This window comes from Tauraco erythrolophus, chromosome 1 (assembly GCF_009769465.1).
Source record: "Tauraco erythrolophus isolate bTauEry1 chromosome 1, bTauEry1.pri, whole genome shotgun sequence".
Classification (NCBI taxonomy): Eukaryota; Metazoa; Chordata; class Aves; order Musophagiformes; family Musophagidae; genus Tauraco; species Tauraco erythrolophus.
The window spans coordinates 106,431,154-106,457,827 of record NC_141465.1 but is presented as its reverse complement, the minus strand read 5'-3'; the positions used below and the strand labels follow the sequence as shown (position 1 = coordinate 106,457,827).

Sequence of the window (26,674 nt, the reverse complement as noted above, 5' to 3'; positions counted from 1 at the left end):
AATAGCTAGCAATGTATTTTTTTCCCCATCTTCTACCAGGTTTTAAGTTTTTAGGAAACATCTGCTCTTAACTTGCACAGCTGCTTCAGAGGGGCTTGAAGGTATTCTGGAAAGTAACATTGTCCAGTCACTTGCACAGAATATAAGCATGTTAAATTTTCACTGGGGTTGTATTATAGCAAAGCAATTTGTTATTAGCATGAATAATTTGACTTTTACTAGAGGAGATGAGAAGGAATAATTACCTGTTTCCCAGGTTAATACTTTTCAACAAGCAGGGAGCAGTTGTGAAAGCAGGGAGGAATAATGGAGGGGAAGCAGTGCTTGAAGTGTGGGATTACTGAGGAGAACTATGATGAGAAGGATGGGTAAGGGCCCAGAGCATGAGTATTCAACGAGATAATAAGTGGTTGGGAATGGTAGCTTTTTTCCCCATAGTCAAGCTGGGATTGTGGGGAGGTCTGTGGTCTGGGAATTAAGGCAGATGCCATGTTTCTGCAAGCCAAGAACATGGACTGGGAGGCCTGGCTAGGACTAGAGGCTTTTGCTAGGGTTTAATAAGGTCACAGGACTGAACTTGGCGTGTAGTTCAGGATAGTACTGAGTTGAGAAAGTGTGTGATCTTTTCATTGCTGCTTATCTTTGGATACACATACAGCTGCCAAAGCATGGTCAGAAGTGGCTTCTCAGATGCAGAAATGTTGCAAAGGGGAGGGCTAGCTGGAAACAGGAAGGAGCTGTGTGTGCCAAGGCAGGGGGGTAAGAAAAGGTGACAAAATAATCTGCTGTTCAAATTATGTAATCAATATGGAATAGAACTTCAGAGACTCCAGGAATGGATTAAGTATTTTCTTTAATTTCTGCCTCAAACTTTTACTTTGTATTTCCTTGTCAGAAAATCTGCTCTGCACTGTGTAATCGCTATTCTTTCACCAGTACCAGCTTCACTTAACTTTTGTGAGTGCACCATGGAGGCATGCAAATAATCCCTAAAAGCTGTTGCCAGCTTTAGGATTATAGTTCTTTCGGCATCTGTTTAATTTCTGTACTTCAGAACATTGCTTCTGGAAACAGCAAACATTTAGCTCTCTTTTTCCTGGCTTTCTGAGGGCTGACTGATGTTCAGTAATGTGCTGGAATGGACTGTAGTAAGCATAGTTTTGTATTCTCTCATTAAATGGAAAAGCAAGTCAGTAGTTTACCAGAACTTTAGGAGACAGTGTATGTACATATGACGTGAATATAACCTCATCATGCACTGGACCTAAAATATTAACTGAAGTTTCCAGGATTCAGTAAAAGTTTTGTGAACAATATTTCATGTATTACTGTGTGCATCCATTATTATGCTTTCTTTTAAATACAGGTTTAAAAAACGAATGCTGATAGAACAGCTTGAGAGTTTTCTGGAAGAAATCCATCGCAGATCCAATCAGGTCAACCATATCAACAGCAGCTAAGAAACACTGCACACAAGAGAAAGCCACAGCAGGGCACTGCTGTCCTTACTTGCATTCATTTTTGACATGCACTCTTATCTCAAGCTCCTATACCTGAAAGAATGAGAAGCTGCTCTATAAAATGATGAAAAAAGTATCCATCATCTTTTTTCTTTTTTTTCTTCACTTCTGTTATTTTTGTAACGTGAAAAATATCACAAAAACATTTTTATTTAACTAAATGGAGAACTTCTTGCTTGTCATGGACTTAAGTGTCACTTTCCCTCAGGTTCTATTTTTCTTAATCCGACCTTCAAAACTATCACCTCTTAAGGTTGAACTTTGCCAAAAAGTTGCTTTGTAATTTTCAAAAAAAAAAAGCACATACATTAAACAAGGTAATGTTTTGTATATACAGTTATTTTGGATATATTATTGTAAGTTGTATAAATGTATTTTGAAAAATATTTAAGAAAAGCACTTTTGTTATTCCATCAATAAAAGCTCTATTTTAATCTTTGTGTAGGATTGAGTACAGTTTTTATTCATTTTGCCTTCCCTTTCCAGAGTTTCCATGTTCTAGTATCAGTGCTAAAGAATGAAAAGCAGTTTTGTATCACTGGATATTCTGTTCTTAATCAGAGAATGAGTGGAAGGAAGCTAATGCTGAAGTGCAGCTACGGTAGGATGATACCCTGTGGCTTTGTGTACTTTGCACTTCACTATTTGGTGACTAGCATAACAAATTGATGTACTGTGTGCACATCCACAGCAATGGCAAACCCCACAGTTTTATGAGCATATGATGTAGTAAAGCAGGGGTGAGTAGCCTTTGAGGAATGTCGCACAGAGTTTTTCTGTGTCAGAAGTTTTTACGTGTTTACAAATGTGGGAACAGCCAGAAGATGCTCCTACTTGAAAATGAAATATCACTAAATGCTTTATTGGCCATGGCTTTTATCTGTGCTAGATGCTCTTAACTTCTGGAAAGCTTCGTTTGATTCAGTGGGAGCAGCTCCCCTCTGATTCTTTCTTGGGAGTAGTCTTTACCCAAAATCTTTTTGGGCCTGGGTTTCTGATGCTTGTGCCATGAGTTGCTAAACCTTGTGCTAAAACACTCACTTGATCCCAATTCTTGTCAGTATGCTGAAAAAAGCATTTTTCTAGATGCTTTTGGCCTCATTTAGTGTTCTTCAGGAATGTCCATTCTATGCTGTATTCATTTAAAAAAAAAGTAAAATTAAAAGGTAGTACCACTACCTTTTTTGGCAATAATATTTGTTTAGTCATTGATGAGTGGGTATATCTGCTTCCTACCTGTTTTCTTAGTTTCGAAACAGCCTCTCAACTTGGTTTCCTTTTCACAACATTGTGCTGCTTGCTTGTTACCTTACTATCTCAGCTGGAATATACCTAAGACTAGGACCAGAACGAACTTCAATATTGTCCTTAAGTTTTTTATTTCAGGACAGGGAAATAAAGTTGTGCTTGAAAAAATGACACATAACACTAAGTTTTATTGTGGGATACTTTCTTTCAGATGACCTACATACTCAGCAGCAGTCAAGCTGACTTTTAGCCGTGACGAAGTAGTTAAGCAGAAGCTGTTGGCCTATATCCTTAAACATTTCAGTGGCAAAATCTGTTTGGTTTTTGCTCAAATGTTTATATGCTTATTATCTTTGCTGTAGCTGTGGTGCTAATGATTTCTAGCGAGCTATAAGTTTCCAGTAGTGTATACAAAGTAATAAGGTGTTGGACAACTTGCTCACTCTTATTCTTGCAAAAGTGATATTGTTTAAAACAGTGTTTTAATAAATACATATAATGTAGCCTTTAGTTTCATTGAAGGAAGGCTCACCATAGGAGGAACAGAAGACAGTGTATTTGTCTAGTGTTTATAATGAAGGATTTGTAACTCTTCCTATAAAGAGTACTGAACCTGTAAATGAAAACAATATTAATATTGTTTTAGTTTGGGACCACATTCTCAAAGTGTAGTACAGTTTAAATACATAAATTCAGCACAGAACTAGTAGATTTGTGATCATTGCTTGTATGGAAAAATTGACTCCAATTGCATGCTTGTCTTAGAATAATTTGAACATTTCTATATTAAAAACAAAAAAAGGACTTTCCAAATAGTTGATAACCCAAACTAGAAGCTTGCCAAAACCTGAAACTTTAACCAAATCATTCGCTAAAGGGTAACTTTTGAACTGTGAGCAAAGCAGCCTAAATTCATTTATTTGTGTTGATATTGTAGTTTCAGAAGAGATTATTACAACCCCTTGAATGAAATCACTGCCTCAGATTCATTGAATTTGTGGTTCGGCTGTTTGTATTGCTGTTAGCTTTCCTGTCCCTGAAAGGGAGTATGTTCAAAAGTGAAATTCTGATTTAAAAAATCCCAAACTTTTTTCAATTATTTCAGAGAGAGTTATGCTGCTTTAAGTCTCAGAAGATATTTCTGCTATTACTAGAAGAGCGATGCAGTGAAGACTTTGGTCTACATGGAGATTCGTTGTGAACTTTATAGGAATAGTAAGTTTTAAGTACATCTAGTTAGGTTAATAAAATGTATTAAAAGTAGTTCTTGTTTACCCCCTTTTTATGCCTGAAGAAATTCAGTCACTACATCTGAACAAACAATTATTTTGAATGTTTTCAGTTTTCACTTTTTGCATTAAAAAACTTGGATTACAAAAATGTACTTCTGATTTGAGTTGATTGGAAGGTATGTATTTTGTAATATTATTTCATATAAAAATCCTGGTTTACAATCTAATTTCCTTCCTGTTTACATACTTTATTGTATACTGTAAATAGAGCAATTTTATTCACAGAAATCATGTTTTGTTCTTAATCCTGAAGGGACTGACTCAGGTTGCATAGATCAGAGTTTACTGCCTTTTTTTAAAATTTTGTATATGGTGTTTTCCTTTGGCAGAGATTCTGGAGTACCTTACGAGATTGGACATCTGAAATGAGACACACAGTTTAATACTGAAGCCAAAGAAGCACTGTGATGCTTCACTCTTTCAGACATGCTCTGCAGTTTTGTTCATTTGTGTTTGGGGGGCTGGGAGAGTTCATTCACAAGGAAAAGAGTTATCAGTTGCAAAAGAAACATGCAGTTTTTCGGCAATTCCTTGCAAAAGTGAAGATACAAGTTAGGCTTTCTGCAGAGCTAAGTCACCTGGTTACATGCAGTGAATATCTATGGCTTTTGATAACCTGAATGTCTCATGAGGATACTAAGTAATGAAGAGTTCCAGATGTGTAAAACTATCTTCTTGAAAGTATTGCTATTCAAGATACGAGGGAAGAGAAACTTGTTTCTGCATATTCTGAGCTGTAGCTGGGCAAAAGATGGTTGGTCTTCAGAATTTGGAGCTATATCCCTAGGAACTGCTGAGGTGAGAATTAATACAGGGAGTTTCAGGTCCTGGAGTCATGGTGTCTACAGGCAGAAGTCTGTTTGTTGTGTACCATCTGCATAGGCAGGAATAAGTTTCATTTATAGGGAAAGATTTGTATTTTAACTTCTTCAGATATGAATCCAGCTGATCCAGCCCACTTGTAATTTGAATTGCCCTGTGGAGGTTGGGACATTTAAGATCTATAAGATGTTTCCAGTGCCTGTAATTATGTCAGAAATCTTTCTGACCACATACTGTGTATAGATAGAAGAGGCTAATCTGGCTTCCGTGACTTCCACGACTATCACACATTCTTTTTAAAGAAATTAAACTGTGTTCTTCGTGCTTTAAAACCCCTAAACTCACTGTTCCCATGGTTGTTGAAATTTCCTGGGCTGAAGAACGGCACGCTATTTACGAAGAATTTGTCACTGATTCTAGTGCTACTTGTGAAGGATTCTGCTACTGAAACGAAGAGCGTGCATACCTGTGTTAGCTTGTCTCAGGAAAAATGTAAAAGGTCTGTCTGCTTTGAAAATAGGTGTTCGAGATCTTTTCAGTAACACCATTGCTGTAATGCAACAAAGAAAACGTTAGTAAAATGTGTCCATTTTCATTCCATCTTCTGTACAGTGCCCTCAAGCTCTGATGTTTAGTACCTTGGGTTTTGAGTTGCTCCTCTGCTTTAAGAATAAAACAAGTTTTATCCCACAGCGAAACCAGTCTGGGTGAATGAACAAGTGTTGAGAGACTACATGCAGGTGATTCATGTGTATTTCATTGTTGAAATGAGTCTGGCTTTGGATTTCGAAGGTAATGTAATTTTTGTTGTTATGTTTTTGTGATTATCACGGCCCTAACTCTGCTGAAGTCATATGACGCTATAGCCTAACTTGTTAGTCCTTTTCTAGCTATGCCGTTCTGGTGAAAAAAAGGTAAGCAAGGCACAAATGTGGTCCCTTTTCTAAATGGGAGTCAAACAGCAGAGAAATGTCTACCTAAACCTAAATATCCTTAATCTCAATTTATGACTGTCCTTCCCCTCTCTAGTTGCAGGTTAATTACTAGATTAAATAAAGAGTCCTTAAGAATTATGATGGCTCAACTATTCTTAAAATGCATCTTGTTCACATAAATTCTTCCTTGTATATCTACATTAGTATTGAGAATACAGTATTAAAAAAAAATACTAAAACCCCTAGATTTGGATTATTTTTTTAATGAGCAGTTAAAACAATGGGATTCAATTGAAACTTCCAAGTAGGACTCAGTAAAACTAGTTTGAGTGGCACTATTTCAGTGCTCCTAAAAAAAGTGGCAGTAATGCCTACATAATCTACTCCACACAGGAGTCTAGGGCTGCTGCTGCCTTTCATGCTGACTTTGTAGCATCTCTGGAGCATCTGAGGCTTCCAAAAGGGAAACAAAAAAGCATGGAACTTCTTTGATAAAGCTCATGTGACAGAAATAAAAAGAAAAATGGGCATTACACAGCTCAGTAATTTTATTTCCCCTGTTCTATGTAAGTTGTGATGGAGGATTTCTGTTGAGATGTCATTCAGCTTATGAAGGTCGTTTATTGACTGCGTTGTCCATAGCTGAGATTTTACTCTAAATCTCCCCACTCAGCCAGCCCCAGATGCTTGTGTGGAAATGATCTGTTAGCCAAAACTACTGCACGTGAGGGTCACACCTCAAGGTAGATAAGAAACAAGCCTATGTTCATGAAGGCGAAGCTTTCCCGTCATGACCTTCAATGCTACCAAAGAGATCATCTTCAAAAAGCAAACCCCATAACAGTTCAGGAGCTGTGGACAAAACATTAGTAACCCTTTTTCACTCTTTGCTTTTACAATCTGAGCAAACAGATTTGACCAACAGAAAAAGTAGTGGTTTATTTTCTTAAACTGGACTTTCCCTGGGCTAGTAAAGCTGGTTTTCACTTGAGTCTTTATATATTAGTCTAAGATCAAACATGGAAAGGGAAGAGTTTTAAGAGTTCTTATGAACGATTACAAAGGTAAAATGGAAGCGTGTTAAGTGTAAAAGTTTAAATTTAGCTTAGGCATACATTGAAATGCTACATTTTTTGTTTTGTTTTGTTTTCTTTAAAATAAAAGACTAGTAGTTGTTTCTGTAGTGATAATCTTCAGAAGTGAAAAGTAGTTTATTTTATTTACCTGTGGTTCCTGATGCTTTCGTACCATCTTCTGTTACTTCAATCTCTGCTTTGTGAATAGCTTCTGAAATATAAAGACTACCTTGTTCTGCAAAAATCCCAGAAATGAATATTAATAGTTATTTTCTGAATTCCATTGCAAACACCTTCCCAGATGTCTGTTGACCAGAATTTTTATTTTCTGAATTCCATTGAAACACCTTCAACAGATGTCTGTTGCTGACAGAGGGAGGGAGGTCCTTTGCCAGTGTAAGTAGGAATGCACCCATTTGACTGCACCTCTGTCTACAGAGGGACTTTCCAGGGAGCCTTAAGTCACCATGGTGAATACCCTCTTCTCCCTCATTTCTACCCATGTTTACCTGTTCTTTCATCTTTATAACTGTTTTCTCACTATATGGACAACAGTGGACTGAATACTGAATGGAAATTGTTAGTTTTGAGAGGTCTCCCAGGTTGTGGTGGAAAGCAAGGTTACATAGTGAGAGTAGAAACTAGTTAACACAGTGGGGACAGGGAATGAATACTGGATCAAGGAACTGTTGGAAGGGAAACTGCAGAAAGAACGCTCTTCAGGAAAAAGTGATGGGACTGTGACATAAAATGGAGCTTGGAAAAAAGTTAATTTTAGGAGGATACCAAGGAAAGTATTACAAGTCTGCTTCTCCACAGCTGACTGGAGGGCAGAAAGTGGGAGAGGTTGTGAGGTTTTTTTCTTGTCTGAATATGAGAATCCACTCTGACATATTGGTGAAAATAGGGAAATACTAGAAGAGTATTTTGTCTGTTTCTATCTGAATTTTGTCAAGTGAAAAATCTTGAGTGGAAACAAGCAAGACAACACTGAGGAGAGGTGGAATTTTTTAAAATAATTTAACATATTTTTCAAGAAAAAGAATAGAAGCTTTCAGGTATAAAGAAGCTATTCCAGGTCTGAAATTAAGTAATGCGTTTTATTGCTAAATATGGTCTGAGAGTAAATATTCTGAAGATTACAGCTTCTGCTTCACATGGCAGAGGAACTGAAAACTTACCTCTTCTTTTTCCAGCTATATCTATTGGTTAAGTAAAAGATAAACCTTCCACATAAGCTCTGCCTCATGTAACTCTGACTGTCATAGCTATAACTCCACTATTACAATACATAACTGAGTAGTGTAAAAGTAGAACTGAGAAGGGCCTCAATATATTCTTCTATCCATAACTCCACCACATGCAGGACTAAATACTTCTACAAGCCTTACCCTCTATAACTTGAAGCAGAAAGCCACTAAGTTGCATAGGAAATATAAGCTGCTAAATGAGATCATTTATGATGGAGTTAATTTCCTCAAAGAATTTATCTTTATTTAAATGATGTTAACTTTATAAAATGCATCCTTGTGCACTTTATCACTATATTAACATTTTCTTGCAATAAACAAAGTGGCAGGCTTTAACGAATAAATGAGCAGTAACAAATTATTTTTAGTGTGCATCTCTTTTTGCAGTCTAAGATACATACTGCCATAAAAAAATGCTATGTTCAATTTTAAAAAGGGGTATAAAAAAATCCCTAAGTAATGTGCCTTCTGAGATACATCTCAGAAAAGTAACTTTTCTGTAAAAGCTGGTTTGTCTAAATTGGAAGAATTTCTTGTTGTCGTACTTCTATTTATTTACTCACATACAGAGGAATTGCATGAACTCTGCGGCTCTAGGAGCAGCTGCCACTCTGAGTCTTTGCTATGAGGAGAAATGACTAAGTTGAAATAATTTGTGTTGCTGAAAGTAGTAAGTAAAAAAAAAAAAAAGAATTTGGATTATTTTAGTACTTAATATTAAATAGGGATAAAAATTTTCCAAGGAGCAGAATAATTTCAGACTTCCAAAACTAAGACAGTTTACAATTGTAACACTAGTATTTTAGCAAAGGGAAAGTGGTGTTGAGTCCACTGGTGACTGGATTAGCAAAACAGGATAGCACAAGTATATACCAGTATTGTTTGTGCCAATATTGTTTGTGGTGTCAGGAGTTGGCATACACACTTTTTTGGACCAGCAGCCCTAACCGTTAAATGACTATTTAAAAACACAAGTAGGAATGCGAGTTTTACTAAAATATCCTAAATTTCTAATTAAATAACCGTTTTCCAAGCCTATGCTGTCTTCATAGTTTCTTTTTTTTATAAAAGGAGGGATAAAGAGAAAAAAAAATAAACCAACCCTATCTCTTTCAAATTCCTCTTTCCTACAAAATGACAACTCAAAATACTATTGCCATTGATAAAGTAGAAGAGTTGAGCGTGAATTGTATTTTAGAGTTTCACAGAGGAAGAAGTACCATCAGTTCAGAAGGGGCAGGTCTACTGAATCAGTCAAGTGTAAGAGTCTACAACTACTGAGTCAGTGATAATTTTTTATTCAGTCAAGCCTCTTACCTGAAATACCTTTAAAATTAGCAGTGATGGGATCAAATGCATCTCTAATTCCCAAGGCAGAAAAAACTGTCTTTAGGTCAAAAAGGCTTTGAATACTGAACCTGAAATTAATATGATAGATTTTATTTAAATGTGGGATTCATAGTTTCATCGAGCTAAAAGGTGGAACCAGATACAATTTCTTTAAAGCTTTTGCATTTCTTCCATCTATTTCTGTATGAGCCCAATGCCTTCTGTCTGATTAAGCTGACTTTGCAGAAAAGCGACTCATCTTCACCTAAAGAGGTTAACAGGAGGAATCCCTCACCTCCATCTATTGCAATTGGACCTCCTCTCAGTCTTCCTGACATATGAATTCTGCATTTCCCTAAGTGTCCTCTTTTTAACAATCTTTTTGGCTGTAGCAAAGGGCCCTTTGAAACATTTCCAAAAGATTAGCTTGGAGAAAAAGAATATTAATGTACAAATTGTTTTCCAGCGCTTCATTAAGGTAGAGAGTGTAAGAGATGTGTAATGAAGCCCTTCCATGCTGATCCATACAATAGGGACAGCCACGAAAGGCCCTCTTGCTATGCAATTTCCTTTGGATAGCTGATAGAAAATACCTCCAGGATGGGTTTATTTGCTAGCAACCGTGAATGACTAAAGTGGAAAATGGATGGCTGAAAACCTGCTTTGTGCACGGAAAGATGCGTATGACTGGTGGAGGGCCTCAAGTTCTTTGTAGGGTACTTTTGTAGTATGCTAGCAAGTTGCAAAAATAAGCTATTGCGTTTTTTTTTTAGAGGTTATATATTTACTCTTCCTTAAGAAAAGAGAAAAATGGAGCGTAGGAAAGGGCCAGGAACATTTATATTTATTTAGACCTTTAAAGGATTTTTATACCCCAGACAAATTTTATGTAAAGCTGCAGGATCAACCGAAATACATGGATTTTAAAATGGTACAGAGCATAACAAAGTTTTGGCATTTCCAGCTCACCTCTTCAAGGCTTGAGAAAGGGTTAGAGCTTTTCTGATCATGTGATGAATAATAAAAGTGAAAGTATCTCATTTGATTTTGTCTCACACGTTGCTCGTGTCAGCACTATCATACAGAATTCTAACAACTGAAGTGGTGAAGCCATCTTGCAATATTAATATTGCTTACCTAGGTAGAAAAATGTCCATCTTTGTCCTTCTCAAGCTATTGGCCCAAAGGGTTATGGTTTTGGCAGAAAGGTGAGACTCGATCTGGGACAAAGATGTTCTTTTGTGGTTGGGAAGCAGTAGGAACATGCTGAGTTTCTCCCCCAGGTAGGGTAACTCAACCACGCTGAAATCCTCTAGAGCTGCAGTCTGAAACTGGCCTGTGGGTGGGCAAATACAAATCTTATTTAATCATTCAAATGGGGAAGAAAGCCCCACAACCCAAGCCTGGGTCAGCAGACGGTTCGGAACAGCAGAGATGGGATACAAGGGATTGTCTCTGGCGCATGGGCTTTTGCAGGCAGCTCAGGTTGCTGTTAACTCACAGCAGTGGCTCAGCTGAACAGAGCCGATTGTGTGATGTGTATATACACCTCTTGGCAGAAAAATGCCAATGTCAGTAATAGCGCCTGAAACACTGTCTCGACAGAGCATGGATATTTTATTGCTTTCTCATATAGTCGCTGACCTCCTTGCTCAGAGTTTAGAAAACAATACTGAGGCAATGACAGTAACTTTATGGTGACTGCTCCTGCAACACATGTTCTTTGAATAAAATTACAATTTTCGAATATCTTTCACTAAAAATTCACTATTGATGGAAACTGCAAAAGCAAAATCAAGTGTCCTGTCTAATTAACTGAAACCTACCTTGCCTCATGTTTCCAGCTTTGCTATCTTTAAAAATCGGTTTTAATCTTATTTGAAGAAACAAATAGTTACATTAAACAATAATTAGGTTTATGCTTATTTAAGCATCAGATTTCTTATTTTTGAAAATTTAAGCACAAAGACCTATCAAAGTCAGACGAAGGTTATAAAAGCTAGTCTCAAAAGTAAAAGCTGTTGGGCTTCCAAACTTGTAGTAAGTTATGCAAGCATTTAACAGCCATCTAAAAGTGCTATTTTATTTCCATATTTTGAAGAACAATTAATCTAGGCATTTCTGATGGACTCTGTTATAAAGAAGAACAGATTCAATTATCACAATTTTACTTTCTAATTTTTTTCATCTGTTAATCCAATAAATAGAGTTTCAGGAACACTCAGCAATAGTTACCAGGCCAGGAGTTAAATACAAGTCACAAGCAAATGACTTCTTGCCTTTGCTGCAGGCTATCCAAAATACTGAACCTACTCATTCTTCACCCAGTTATAGTAGTTGTATCTTCAAGGGTAGATACTCAGGCTTTTTGAGTTAGGGGTTATAAATAACACAATACAGGTAGTGTATGTTCACAATATCTAAGTATATGCTAATAAATACATAACTATAGAATGTCTCAAATGTATAGTGTACAGCATCTGGTAGTTTTGCAGGTATGGACTAGATAAGATTCATTAAATATTGATTTTTCTGCTAGATTAAATTCTAGGCTCTTAGATTAGACTTCCCGCCATGCAGTGTGAAGAGGTTTTAACACCTCCCAGCACATGGATCGTTTGCTGGGAAAAGACCAGCAAAATGGTTTGTAATGGGCAAACAGGAAAGATTTACATTTGTAGTGCACTGGACATGAGCGGTTAAATTTGTGGGCGTGCTGGTGTTTTGAAGTCAGCACGTTCTGCACAAAGGTTATATAGTCCTTATTTGTTAACTAGAAAGAAAATCAAAGACTTGAGGTTATTGAGTCAGAACTCTCAGCATTCCTTACTTGAACTGATTTTAAGTGTCCCATAAGGATTATATATATGCTAAATCAGTATTCAAATATAGTTAACAAATTGCTTGGAAAAATGAATATGTAGAATAGCTGCAGTGTTTAAAAGGCATGTGTAAACAGTAATGTTGACATTTTCTTAGAGCAGTATTAATTGTCCTCAGGCTGATTTGTTCTGCGTGGCCATGTTAAAAGGATGAATAATGTTGTAAATGCTGTGATCGATAACAGGCCACAGCTAATCTTTCTTGCTCTGTGTTTTGGATCATGATGGGCAACAGCTGCTATCATCTAATAACGAAGGAAAGTTATCTCACGCTTCTGCTGTGTTGTACTGAACCAGCCTTTTGTATTAATTTCAAACTGATTTGTTAGAAATATTTCTGGCATTTCTAGTGGCAAAGACTGAATTTGCCCTATCAAATCTGACAATCAGCAAACTTTAAATGATCCCTTTCATTTTGACTTTCCTTAAAAGCCTCCCCAGCTGCAGAGAGCTCACACATTTCAGGCTGGATGAAAAGGTCATCACAGTATTTTGGCTAACTTTCCTTCTGTGCGAATATTTAATGCTTCAGCTACGTACTTAAGGATATAGGACAAGATGGAGTTCTTGTGTTTAGGGAAATGGTGAGACAAGCATAACTAGTGATTTCACACCAAGTTTGCAAGGGCTCAGGAGCAAACGTATGGTCAGTCAATGCAGCTCAGCTGCTGAATGTTTGGTCACTGCTCTTTACCCGAGATCTCCACTTGTATAAGTACAGGCAGCCCCCCGTGCCTTCTGACATTTTAGACCTCTCATTGAGTATCTCATTGTAATAAAAGAGAAAGTTCAGAGAAAAGGTCTGTTCCTGAGCTAACAAGTGTGTGTTAGGCCCAAGAAACCTGTTTGTGAAGATACCATGAGAAGCAAAGCCCCTGCAGTGAGCTGGTGATACAGAATCACAAAGGGCTGAAAGATCACGAGTTCTTGTAGTAGTTTATGTTGCTCAAAAATGAGGGTGATAAGGTGTAGCGTTTTGGAAAGAGAAACTCTGTACTCCTCAGTAAAGTCAACTAATTTGCAGAAGATTCAAATGTAAAGAGGATGGGAGCACTGCAAGTCAGAGGTGTGAACGCACTCAGGAGCTGGCAGTCCCAGCAGGAGGAAGAAGCGTGGTGGTCACATCATGGATGTCCTGGAAGAAGAAACACCACAAAGAAAGATGTTACAGTAAGGACAAATTTGCAAAGAGCGGAAAAAGTGATTCCTTACCCAGGTGAATTATGGTTCAGAGATAAAAAGGCATAGAAATAACGAGCTGCCAACTGCCTGCTTGATGTTACTGTTGCACAGAAAAGGAAAATGTTTTAGCTATATAAACAAGAGAAAAAGGAAGAAAGAATGGCACTGCTGAACCCTGTGAATTATTATTATTTTTTAGATGTATCCCCATTATTTGCTGGAAATGAGGAGAAAGAAATAATCCGATGATATAGCAAGGGATAATGGTGAGGTTCCTAATGGAAATGAGGAAAGAACAGGAGATATTACAACACCAGAGACAGAAACAAGATTTACACTACTTGAGAGAGACAAATAATAATCTGGGGCCTGGATGATCACCACCTCAGAACATGAACAGAACTTGGATGTGGAATTGCAAATGGGTCAGCAAAGATTTTATTAGAATGTAAATTCAGTTATTTCTCATGACTAGAAAACAGGAATACATTTATACAGAAAAAGAAAGTAATCTGGGAAATTTTAGGTGTCTGAGAAGTTTTAGAACATACGCTGGAGAAAGATCAAGTCACAGAGGGAAATAGAAAGTGAGATAAATTGCAATATCAGGCAGATCCTAACAAACAAATCTATAAACTTTTTTGACTTGATAACTAATTTGACAAAAAGGCGTAGACCCAGCCATCTAGTTTTAAGATGTTTCACTGTGTCACTATTTACAGGTGGAAGTGATGCCAATTAGAGCAAGAAATGAAAGGCAGCAAGCAGCCACTTGAAGCGGAAACTACCATGAGCTAAGCGAAAAGAGGTTACCGGTGGCTTTCCAAATATTGCCAACACTCAAGACTTTCATCAAAGACAAACATGTGATGACTGGAGTGGTGGAAATCAACTGATGGTTCAAAAACACACACAAAAAGGTATGTACCTGTGGAGATTTCCCTCCCCTTGATTTACCTAGGACTCACCATCTGGGAAAAAAATGGAGAAAGAAAAAAGGCCCAGGTGGGGTCAACCCTGAGTAACCACCCTGGGCTGATTCTGCTGTGTACTATGCAGGTATTTTTAGCAAGTCATAGAAATACTAAGAGCATTTTATCGAGCGTTCATATGGCCTCATTAAAAGTATTATGTATGTTCCTGGTCATTTATTTTCAAGAAAGATTAAGTTAAATTAAAAAAGTGCAAAAAAGTACTAGTAGAGAGTTGGAGTATCTGTTTTTTTAAATAGTTTAAAAGAGCCTGCATCTTCAGCTTAGCTAACGGGAAACTGAGAGGCTGCTCAGCGACTCACAGATACATTTCAGAGTAAATACCAAAGCTGAAGAGAAACTATTTCACTTAAAGGGCAAAGTTGGCACGATGCTAAGAGATATAAATTGGTCTTGAAAAAATTCAGTCTTGGGTTTAGGAAGGTTTTTACCCAAGTGCAGTTCTGAAATTTAGGGTAGAAGGGAAAGGAGCTTCTTATATTTTGAAAGAGGTTGTAGAGCCCACAGCATGAGTCCTGTCAGCAGCCCACATACTCCAAGCCTTTGAAAGGAGCGTACACTGTGGTCATATATTATACAATAATATATTATAATAATATATAATAATAATATAATATATTATACAAGTTTGACCTATATTTAGACTGGTTTAAGTCCATGCTGAGATCATCCAATGATTTGGTATACGGATCATAAAAACATCTCTCCTTTTTGTTGCAGAGTTTGGCCCTAAAGATCTGCAGTTTTACCCTAAAGCCTTGGAGACAGGCTTTGATCAGTTAACAAACTCCGTGCCATTGCAAAGGACTTTGTATACTGTCGTACCCTCAGTCTCTGCTGTTCCCTTCTTCTGGCACGTTATCTCAGTGCCTTTCAGTTGTTTACAACACCTGACAAGTTTGCTATGGAGTGCTGGGAGATGTTGGCCTGTGAGGGATGGGGCATGGACAGTAGATATTTCAGGAACCATTTTGAACCCAAGATCTGTTTTATAATTGCTTGGGATTATAAGGAGTCAATTCGGTCACCCAGCTGGTCTCTTCATTTGATGGGATTTCTTCTGAAACTTCTCCAAGCTGGGAAAATAACACATCATAGTGTGGTATCTGTGGAAATTAAATAAATAAAACTGTTCCGTGTTGTACAATACAGCAAATCTGGATCAAGGACATTTACCGTAGTTAACTTCGGCTGTGCGATGCATTGTGGGCACTTTCAGGGTTGAGCCCTCTGCTGTGGTAAAAGGCAACATCTGGGTATCCATAAAGGAAAACTTCTTTTGCCACGTGCTTTTGAAGTACATGGTGCTCACCAAGGTGACCTGGCTGAGCGGTGACCCAGCGCTCTCCAACGGCATGCCACGCACATCCCTATCTGCACAGAAAAGAGATGGGGAGGGGGACGTGCTGTCCTACTTGCCCAGGCCTAAAGGCCAGGTCTGTGCGAGTAAATGAAGCAAGTTGGGATCGCTCTCCATCCCTAAGGGCAAGAGGCACAACTCACAAGGCACCGTTAAACCCTCTGCCTCCCCCTCCCCACCTGTACATGCACCTCTTTGGGGTTGCCTGTTGGTCCGTGCTCTCCCCAGAACTGAGCTCGAGTTGATCAATGGCGATGCCCCGTCCATGGAGATGTTCAAGGCCAGGTTGGATGAGGGTTTGAACAACCTGATCTAGTGGAAGGTGTCCCTGCCCATGACAGGGGGATTGGAACTAGGTGATGGCCTTGGCTGGTTTTCTAGCTTAGTTGTGGCCACATGTATCTCAGAGTGGTTCACTGTTAGCACCGGAAATCCCTTATAAAATGGATTCATGATTGCAGACCGCTTTATGAAGTAACTAAGTCAACTGAAGCTCATACTCTAATTCTCCCCCGCTCCTATTTACTCGGCAGTTCAAGTGATCCTGTCTGGGGAATCTCAAAGATTTTCGAAAGTGTGATTCACTTCTCATTCATTGACACGCATGTGAGCACCGCAATATGAACTCCCATTTCAGTACCTGCTTCCAGAGCAATACTTTTCTATCATGAAGCTGGATCACTTATTACAGTTCATTTGAGAAGGATGCAAGTTTTTTTTTCAATAGTAGCTTTAATATGTGTGCTTAACATCACCTTACATGTTGATGGCCAAATTAACACTCATGTAACTTAAGTTGATGGTGCAAATCAGGGATTGATTTGCTCTGCTGCTTCTAAGGGCTTGCTTTTTCAATTATGTTTTTCATTAACACAGAATTAATTTCATTACTTTTCTTGCTTGTGTGGAAAATAAATCTTTTTATTTCCCATTTTGATTTTGTAAACTCAGAGTCTGACTGCTGAGCTTATGGCCCTGTGTGTTCCCCACAGCAGCATGAAAGCATTCAACACAGCGAACTCGGTCCCTGGGGAATTTGGCTGCTCCTCATTAAAACTGGAAACACTCAAACAATTGCTATTTTACAAATTAGAGGAATGAGGCCAAGTGGTTACCAGCTTGATACTGCAAACTTATACTTGCAGATTCAGACCTATTCCAGCTCTTTCCCCACGTTAGAAATCAGCATCAGCATGAGAATTAGATTTCCTGGCTCTCAGCCTTCATTTGGACAACACGTAGTGTGGCAAAAAAAACTTTATAGAATCATAGAATGGTTTGAGTTGGAAGGGACCTCAAAGATCATCTAGTTCCAACCCCCCTGCCATGGGCAGGGACACCCTCCACTACACCAGGTTGCTCAAAGCCTCATCCAACCTGGCCTTGAACACTTCCAGGGATGGGACATCCACAACTTCCATACTTGGTTAAATGTAATTTCTCTCATTGCTCTTATTTTAAATTTTATTCATGTGCAATCATTCTCATGGGTCGTTACGTTACCTCCAAGGTTGCCCATGATCCACTCCTGTATTTGAGCTGCTGTTCTGTTGAAGTCAGTGAAGTTGGTTTGCTGCAGGCTGCTGTTTGCCCAGCGGGCAGCACGCGCAGCGAAGTGGGGCGAGAGCTGCACACCGGCGTCCACGAAGAAGGAACATGCCAGCTGAACCACCGTGCCTTGGCTGGAGTTGGTCACTCCTTCGTACACCGTGTGCAAGAAATCTTGCACGCTTTGATCTGCCAGGCAAGAGAGAGGGAAGAACCGTGATTATCACGTTGAGGCCAAGGATAGAAGAGATTGCACTAGGGCTCCGCAGATCTCAACTCCAGTGCTGACACTGGTGTCCTCTCAGAGTTGAAGCACTGTAACAACTGAAGCACTCTTGACTTTATAGGGTATTACTGTCAAGCACTACTGTCAAGGATGGTGATGCACTGGGCGTATGAAAGCACTCTTCATGTTGCTGTAGAAATCACTCTAGTACAGATGTGTCAAGCGGCTGTTTTCACGTCAGACTCACATCTCTATGCAAACACAGCTCTTACAGTTCATAAGGTACGTTATTTCTTCTTGGGCACTCTCCGAGTTGTGACTGGCTGAGCTGACGATGCCGCTGTACCGCTGTCTCCTTCTCCTGCTGTTATTGATGCCACTCATTCCGGGAAAGGCATCTCACTGGCTGCCCCAGCTGTGTCTCTGCTACCCTTGGCCCTTATGTGCTGTTTTGTTTCTTGAAGGATGGTGCCCTAAACTGGCCCAGTATTGCAGATGAGCCCTGACAATGCTAAATAAAGCTGGTAGGTTGCTTCATGTGTGTTACAAGTGGCTCTTCTTTTTATACAAACCACAACATTGTCTGCTTTTTTTTGAAGTACAATTATATTTCCCATTCGATATTCATTTTTTTTAATTCCTAAGAACCCTCAGATCCTTTCCTAAAAACATTGCTCTTTGGCTCATTGTTCCCTGATTTGAACGGTTGATTATTCCTTCTAAATGTAGAATTTTGCGCTTGTGCTTATTGAATTGTGTCCTATTCACTTCACATGTTTCTCCAATTCTCTAGGATCCTTTTAAATTCTATTCTGGTCTTCAAAAATGCTTGTAGCAATTACAGGCTCAGTGTCATTCAAAAATTCAGTCATGTATGCTCTAGTTTGTTGTCTAAGAATGAAAATAGTTGCATAGTGCCCCAGTCTCCTGTTCCTGGGGAGCTCATGGTAGTTCAACAGTGGTGGCTTCTGTGATGGATACAGGATTGAGGTGTGGGCCCAACAGGAACAGGAGTCTTACAAGCTTAGAGGATCTTGTGTTTTTAAAATCACAAAGTTTCCAGTAGGGTCCCTTGAAGAGTGATTTAACAGCCATTTCTGGCTGTCATTATTTTGCTTGCTGTAATGGTTTGTGATGGGATGGTTCATGCTGAGGTGACCTCCTGAGGCCTGGGACTTGCACCAAGTCTGAATGATGTTTATGTACTCTATATCAAATACCCTTGAATTTGCTGTATTCACAGTTCAAACCCTTTCCCGTATCCCTTGTTGTGTTTTGGAGAAGACTTGCCTGTGCCCAGCCAATAAAAGTCTTGTTGAGATTGTTACTTGCCTTTAAGACGTTTTCGGCAAGTTCCTCCTTCTATAAATAAGTTTCCTGTGAGGACTGGCAAATGTCTGGAGCATTGCTCCTCTTCAGCAAGACATCAATACCTTTTAGCTCTGCATGACCACGAGGACCTTTCTGATTTTCCCCCCTAGTGTCCCAATTTCTGTGTGAGATCTCACTATCTCACTGTTATATACAAATTGCTGGCCACAGTCTCCAAGGAGGGGTCAGTATCGTGCCCCTTGCTTCTCCAGGTTGCTGTACTTGGCTCAGGTACTCCTATGCCTTGGTCTGAAAACCTGGGGTGCCCTGGGCAGCTCACGGGTGTCTGGCTTCCCAAGGTTATGGCTGGGCTTGCCTTTATGGGCTGGCTGGAAATCTTCATTTTGACTCCAGGGAGACCTTAGGCAAAAGGAGGAATCACTCAGTTTTTCCAGATACCTGTGGGTGTAGGCAGTCCTGGGGGGAAGTCAGACATGGGTGGTTTGGGGTAGCCAACCAGGGAAGTCCATCCTGCCTGGAGCAACCTGTCCCAGGCTGAGCATCAGGTCAAGGGCAGGATCACTGTGAGACTCCAGCTGCCAGCCAGGTCATCAGGAGGCTTTTACTGCATCAGTTCAGATTCTTGAGGAGGTAAAGGGAGAGTTTCACATCTACTGATTTCTACCACCTGAGAATCCAGTGCGTGTTTTCTGACATAACAGTGCCCCTTTAATAATTTGTGGGAAGTCTAATCACCTATGGGAAGTTTGGTATTAAAATTTAGATCTATTACTCTTTAAGGGATAAAGTATTGAACTCCTTGAACAGATGTCAAGAAAACTCACACGGTCTGAGGTGTAAAGTGCTTTTCTCGTGTGTTTTGCATTAGTGTGGGAGCATTTGGCAAGCTCTGTGGAGGATGTGAGAAACCAGAGATGGTAAATTGGAAGCAGATGTTAATGTGAGGTGTGGCATCCTGAGCTTGTAACTTCAGTCGTATCAAAGTGCTTAGCTAACCAAAGTTCTGAATTCTTACTTGGAGAACAGTTCAAAATTGCTTTAAAATACCCTACCATTGATAAAATAAAACAGCAAGGAGGAAGTATTTTAAAGCATGTCATTTTGTCTGTGCTGTCTAGAGAGACATCCCTTTATACATTGTTTTTCTTAGTACTAGAATAAAGGTGAACAAATCTTCCAAATGTTAAAAGACGATTACAAGCGCATGTAAGAGCGGATTCTGCGTGAATGGTGAATGAACCATCAATGTTTTCATTGTGTGCAGCCTGCTAAGGTTTTAACCACGTCCTTCGTTATTGTTTAAGACAGACCAACAGAAACATTAATGCAAACATCTAATGGAAGAAAGGAATTTTATCAGATACGCATATGTACGTGATTTGGTTTTACTCATCTGATAGGAGCTTTGGTCTAAGTATTTATTTATTTGATTTAAGTGATTTGAGGAGGTGATTTCCTTCTCCATCACTAGAAATGTGCTATTATAACCGAGTGCAATAGATCCCATCCCATTTTATTTTCACTTTCACGCATTAGTATTACTGAAAGCCGAAGCTCATGCGGCTTGTGCAACAGACAGCTAAAATGGAGATAAAACGTCTGCTTGATATGATGGGCCACATGAGAAGAAGTAAGGCAGCGCAAAGGAGCTAGCAAGTCATTAAAACAACCTCTGCACTTCTCTTCTTTACATTTGGTGTGGAGATCTGTGCCTGGATTTCACTGTGCAACACTATTCTTAAGGTTCTTTCTTAATAACTGAGTCCCTGGTGACCAGAAATGTCAAGCAAAGTATAATCCTTGTATGAATTAAGGTTGTTTAAAATTACCCTACTGAATTTATAGAGACAGGAGTCTTACAGGCAAGACTTCATTGTATCGGCTGCTCATAATATAGATGCACTGTCCTTGTGTCAGTACAAGCAGCTGTATCTGTATGTATCAACCAGAGTCAGCTCTTACTTGCTCTGTTGGTTTGGAATATCAATGCTATATGGAATGGCAATGGTGACTAAGGCAGATTACAGCACAGGACGATGAAATTGCTGTAGGTTTTATCTTTATACACTGAAAGCAAATTTTATGCTGAGAAATAGCGGTGTCATCTCTATACATCAGTCTTGTATGTAAGCTGCAAATTTTGAAGATGAGGCAGTCATCTGCTTTTCATAAACATTGTGCCCATAATGTAAAATAGTTTTTGACGTGTGATGTGAGATGGTAGGATAATCCAGAGCTAAAATGAAAACAGCATCCTTAAATTCAGCTGACTTGATGCTGGATTTTAAGACATCTGCCTTTTCCATATTCCTTTCCAGATTCCCAGTGAGTTTTATTTTAGCCTGCTTTCAGTGAAAGATGTAATTGCACCATCCATCTGTCAATGTATATCTCTCTCTGCCAGTCTCCTTCTAATAACTTTTCTTCTTTTTGGCCAGTTGTAATAACATTAGAAGAAGATGCCAAGTCTTAAAAATAATTCAATTTCTATAGGTTTCATAAAATTTCTTAATGGGATAACAGAGAAAACCTAAGTGAGATAGGAGAGAATACGACTGCACCTCCTCACGGAGGACACAGGGAAAGCCAGGACACCACGGACACAATGATCCTCTGGGAAACCAGGAGCAGTTCTGCTATTCATAGAAGCAGCTTTTCTAGGTGTAGTTGTACTTTGGTGCAGTAAAAGAGTAAAGCACTGATCAAGAACAAAACAGGAATAATAACGTGTATCAACTATTCCCTTGAGTTTCCTTTATCCAGCTGATACCTGGCTATCAAAGATGGAGAAAACACTCCTAAACTACATCTTGCAGTGAGGCAGAAGACAAAAGTTTAGTATGATGTGTGCAACTTCTGTCTCCTTAGTAAAGCTGTGAATTTATTGTAAAATGTAAGACAAGAAGTGTTTTTTTTAAGCAGTACTTTACCATGAATGTTGTATCCTAAGGCATCCTGCAGCTCCGTAAAGGTATTTCCTTGAGCTCCAAATTGCAGCAGCTCCAAAGAAACAGCCAAGCTTGCTGGAGAGACTACCAGATTGGTTCTGTTCTCTGCTTCAGATACATGCCGGTAGAGATTGATGGCAAATTCAGTCTTCAGCTCTTTCAGCTCATCGTAAGACATGCAGCTTCCTTTGGTTAAGCAGCAAGCAGACAGTATAAATGCAGAGAAGAAAATGGGCGACATGAAGGCGAGCTGGGAACACTGTCCACCAGCTAATCATACCTGCAATTAATAATACAGATATATTTAGAAAAGCAATAGGCTGAGCTGACAGAGAAACATTCTGTTTCCATCAGTGTTAATATATCACCTGCAATAGTAATGATCACTGTTAAAATACTTGTCCAGGTCTACCCAGTAGCTACTATCATAAAAAAAATGATGTAGGGAGATGCCGATGACTCTGTTCACTAACAAGAACCAAGTTTTTCAGAATGCTGTACTGTATAGGATGGTTGGCCATTACAATGCGTGGAGGCACAGAGCCCCTTGATTAAAAAGTTAACTACCTGCATGCGTGATGGGACATCTTAATGCGGTCTCCATGCTGCTGAGCACCCACAGCTCCTTTCTGTTCCCAGCAGAAAGGGGGTCACGTCCAGCACTCCCAGAAGAAAGGCCGCCCCTCACGAGGTGCAAGTATCTAACTGGAGGCTCCAGGCTGGGCTTTAGATTCAAGTTTGCAAAGGACTTCAAATTTCCCCTCCAGATATTCCTTCTATGAAATTTATCCCAGTGAAAAAAGATTGTATTTGCAAAAGGCTCCAATGCTCGCAGCACAAAATCACTGCTTCAGATTTTTATGGGAAATCAAGCAATGGTCAATGTTCTATTAAGAGACACTTAGATTCACATTTAAAGGAATAATGCTAAAATGACAGAATAGCTTTCTCTACAGAATTTCTCCTTTCGAACATTGTATGCAAGTATATTTTAAAAAATACTGCACCTTCTTTCACTTCAGGATTTCCTACAAATCTTTCTCCATGCCCTTTGCTCTAGAGAGCACCTCTAATGCCTTGTATTTACTCACAGTTAGCTCTGTTAAATTTGTCTTGCCTTCCTGTGTCCTTCTGGGTGCTTGAATGGAAGCTGTCTATGTACGTCTTGTCTCCTTCTTTAATAGGTAGTGGAGTAAAGACTAAGTCATGAGACTGCATTTAAAGGGATAGTCAGTGACCAGAGTCTCTGTCGGCGATGTCTGTACCACTCTGTCCAAATTCCTGTAGGCTACAAGCTCCATGGAGAGCCAGGCAAAGCAGCATGCCACTGACCAGCAAATCCAAGGCAAGGAACAAAAAGGTACACATGGAGATACAGTCAGCAACTTCTCTGCAAGCCCTGCTCGAGCCTTATGAGACTTGTGACCTGCTGGTACTGAGCAAGGCATCTCCTATCTCTCTTCCCACCCCCCTCCTTCTTTTATATGAATTCCATTGATTCCTCTGCCACAAAGGGCAAGAGAAAGGGCTCTCTGTGTACCAGGCACACAGCTATTTTTTTTTCCCCCACTTTGAAACCTTATTCAGAAATCCCAAGCAATTAAAATGTCTTTATTCGCCATTTTTTTTTTTTAATGCCATCCCAAATAGCAAGGTTTTCATTCACTCTTTAGTTTCCAGGAGGAAAGGAACAACGAAGTGGGGCACTTGAAGGAGATCGCATGAAGAAGGGGCTGCTTTGAACGAACCAGAAGCAGAAGAGCTGTGGTTGTGACAGCTTTAAAAGCAGTTGCAGCTATTCATGGCTTGCTTCATGTGACAGGATCAAATCCTGCCCATCATATTCACAGGTTAAGCCTCACAGCTTCACAATGGCATCTAAGGCAAGCAAGTTTTTGGCTTAAAAATGAATGTAAAACTGTAGCTTATTGATCTGCATAGAGTTTGACGTTATATATACACTCAGCTCTTTTACAGCCTACGTTCCCGTCGCAACTGGCAAAGGAGACGTGGGGCAAAAGGTCATTGCAGTGGAGCATTAGTGTTTAGGTGCTACTGTTTCATCCTTAGCAGGGAAGGAGCAGCCACACAATTGAATTAGGAACCAAATGAGAATGAAGCAATGGGCGTCCCTTCGTCTGCACTTCCCGGGATTTAGACCACTTTCCTGCCAGGACAGATGAAGGGCAAGAGCTTGGCCAGTCCCAGTCTAGCATAACAGACAGGGATGTAGGTTTTGCCATGGATTTCAATGGCAATATCCTCACTCTGAAAATTACATTTGGGCTTAAGACTTTTGCAGAATGAGGACCTCTCTGCTGAAGTTATCATTAATAGTGTCCACTGGACTGGAGATGTATTCAGAGGGAATGAAAAGGAGACCACCAAGTGATTTCTCGAAGGGCTCAGAGCTGTCAATAGATAAATTATCACTGGTCACTGGTGAGGACTGTACAGCTGGATTTGATGTGATGTTCCCCAAGGCTCCAGACCTGATAAGACGTTTCCTCTGCGCCCTGTTTGATATCCTCCTGTGGATTTATTAAGATTTGGAGGAAAGATAACAAACTCCTGAAGGTTTTAGACGTTACTGTCAAAAATTGACATTCGATTCCCAGTCGGCAAAAATGTTGCTGTTCAGATTTGGGGTAAGTATTTATTGAATACGCAATTGAAAATTGGATCTATTATAAATGTGATGTAGGACAGCATTGTTTCTGTGGAGATGGGGAAGGAAAACATTCTGGGTCATGTTTCATCAGAGAGAGGTGTCTGTTGCAAACCCTCCTTCTCTGCGCCTGATTTAGGAAAAGGAAGCTGTGGAAGAATCTTAGCAGCAAAACCAGTGTTTGTAGACAAGGAGAGAGGACTTAAGAAAACTAAAAATGAGCCAACGCCGTTCAAAGCAGCCATGGGGAATAAGAAATATGCTTTACATATAATGACTAAGAAAGAAAATCCATTAGTGAATGATTAGAAAGATGAAAGGCAGTAGAGCAAGAAAGAAGGGTCAGTGAAACTAGCTGTAGCAAAAAAAACCCCAAGTGATAAAATACTGGGGCAAGGGTATGAACATCTATCATAATCAAGCCCAGATCCCAAATTCTCACGCTCCTTCAGTTTAGTAGCCAAAGTTTTAAGTTTCTCTTCCCCAAACTGGGATCCAAGGCAGAGAACTGGATGTCTGAGGAGAAGCTGGTGCCACGTGGGGATGAGTCTGAAAACTGAGCTTGCCAAGGGAGCCCCAGGAGGCAGGAGCTAGGCTGTCTGAGTGACGGTATTTTGGGGCATAACCCAGGGGCTGCAAACCAAATCGGCCAATTACAGAAATTCCAGATCAGAAATAGAGGTGTCCTGGACCTACCTAGCTGTTAGGATTGGGCTGCTGTGAAGAAAAGGAGTTTCTGACTCTCCTTTTAGGATTTTTTTTAGAGTCTTTAAACTTGCCTGTGTCCTAGTTTAGGCATCACATCCTTCTTTGGATCTTAATCTGGCTATGCATCACAAGGTGCTGAAGAAAGTACTGATAATTTGCTGGCAATCATTTTATTTTTAAGATGCTGGAAATGCATTTAAAAAGGAATGCAGTTGGTTGGTTCTCAGTACAACTCTTCAAAGACAGAAAGGGGCAGAGGTAGCAGCTGTATTTTGAGAAATGCTTCTTGACATTGAGATAACTTAGACAGACTGTGAGGGAAGTGAGGAAAGGCACAAACCAAGGACGTCTGGAGAAAATATGGCACAGGGGTGTGTGTGTAGGAGGCTGGAGCACGGGGTGCTGCATCTCCGTGAAGCTCCTCTGGGCATCTACAGGAGCAGCTCAGAAAGCCTCTCTGTCCCCTGCCTGAACAGCGAAAACCACCACTGTTTGAGAAGGAAAACAGCAAAGGACATCCTGATGTGGGAGCAAACCCACCAACAGGCAGCAAAACTGGTGGAAAGCACTGGAGAAAAGTGGTAGATGGTGGCTGCTTTCACCGATGGATTAGATCTCGTCTATGGTGTGCCAGTGCTGTTACCGTATGGATGCTTGGTGTCCTCCTGTGTGACCATCGTGGTGGGCATGGGGACAGACTGCTGAAGCATCCCCCGCTGGTCAGCACTGGCAGATGCCATCACAGGTGGCTCTGCAATGTCTAGTGTGAAAAATATGCAGGAGCAGAAAGGAGAAATGAGGGAAAGAGAAATGCTCAGAGATTGCAGTTCTCCAGAACTGCATCTTCAAGGTCTTCATGGGCCAAATTCTCCTCTCAGGTATAGGAATGTGAATGCAAGCCGTCGACATCGCCTTGGGTCTTGGAGCAAATGGGGAGCTGCTGGGGGACTCTGGGCTGGGACAAGGTGCTCCCTGACTGTGGCAGCGGTGGCCTTGGGTAGGAAGGTGAGGAGCTTCTTCAGCCCTGGAAGCAGCTAGAAGTCACAGGACTGAAATGGGAAACCAGAGGGAAAAGCACAGGCACTGTAGGCAGAGGGAGATTTCACTGGAAGCCTTCCCCCCGCTCCCCAGGAGGCTGGAGTTTCTTCTGGTTTATTAATCAGTGTTCCAGTAAAACCGAACCCTGGTTTGGGGTGGCTGCTGAGAGGCAAGAGGGAGCAGCTCTGCTTTTGGACTCTGTCCAGTTTGGGTTCCTGCTGCACAGACTTTACACAGCGATCTGGAGCAGAATTAGGCCCAGGGAAAGGCGGGAAGAGAAAAAGGTGAGAAGTCCAGGTGAGAAGCAGGTTTTCCTTT

General features: G+C 40.1%; 2 protein-coding genes across 4 annotated transcripts in view; one reads left to right on the top strand and one right to left on the bottom strand.

The window, feature by feature from the left end:
• Positions 1 to 1,761, top strand: part of INTS6 (integrator complex subunit 6) — a 46,065-nt gene extending 44,304 nt beyond the window's left edge. For all 3 annotated transcript variants that reach the window (XM_086612196.1, XM_086612201.1, XM_086612193.1), the window contains one exon: positions 1,367 to 1,761. In XM_086612196.1, the coding sequence (XP_086468322.1) occupies positions 1,367 to 1,460 (94 nt within the window). In that variant the 3' untranslated portion in view covers positions 1,461 to 1,761. The remainder of the gene's footprint in view (positions 1 to 1,366) is intronic.
• A 1,576-nt stretch (positions 1,762 to 3,337) lies between these two features.
• On the bottom strand, positions 3,338 to 22,183 carry SERPINE3 (serpin family E member 3). Its single transcript, XM_009992804.2, has 8 exons — positions 21,925 to 22,183; positions 17,392 to 17,625; positions 15,705 to 15,902; positions 10,610 to 10,808; positions 9,461 to 9,561; positions 7,042 to 7,128; positions 5,349 to 5,432; positions 3,338 to 3,381 (listed from the first exon to the last, which is right to left on the bottom strand). Exons 1-8 carry the CDS (start codon positions 22,181 to 22,183, stop codon positions 3,338 to 3,340), a joined length of 1,206 nt encoding a protein of 401 aa, XP_009991106.2.
• Positions 22,184 to 26,674: the final 4,491 nt, after the last annotated feature.

What these genes read in the sequence shown, in the direction of transcription:
- SERPINE3 (XM_009992804.2), bottom strand. Translation starts at nt 22,183, where the DNA reads ATGTCGCCCATTTTCTTCTCTGCATTTATACTGTCTGCTTGCTGCTTA. An exon ending in CTTAGGATACAACATTCATG is followed by an intron (nt 17,626 to 21,924) that starts GTAAAGTACTGC and finishes CTTGCCTGGCAG; the next exon opens with ATCAAAGCGTGCAAGATTTC. An exon ending in CACAGCCGAAGTTAACTACG is followed by an intron (nt 10,809 to 15,704) that starts GTAAATGTCCTT and finishes GCCCACCCACAG; the next exon opens with GCCAGTTTCAGACTGCAGCT.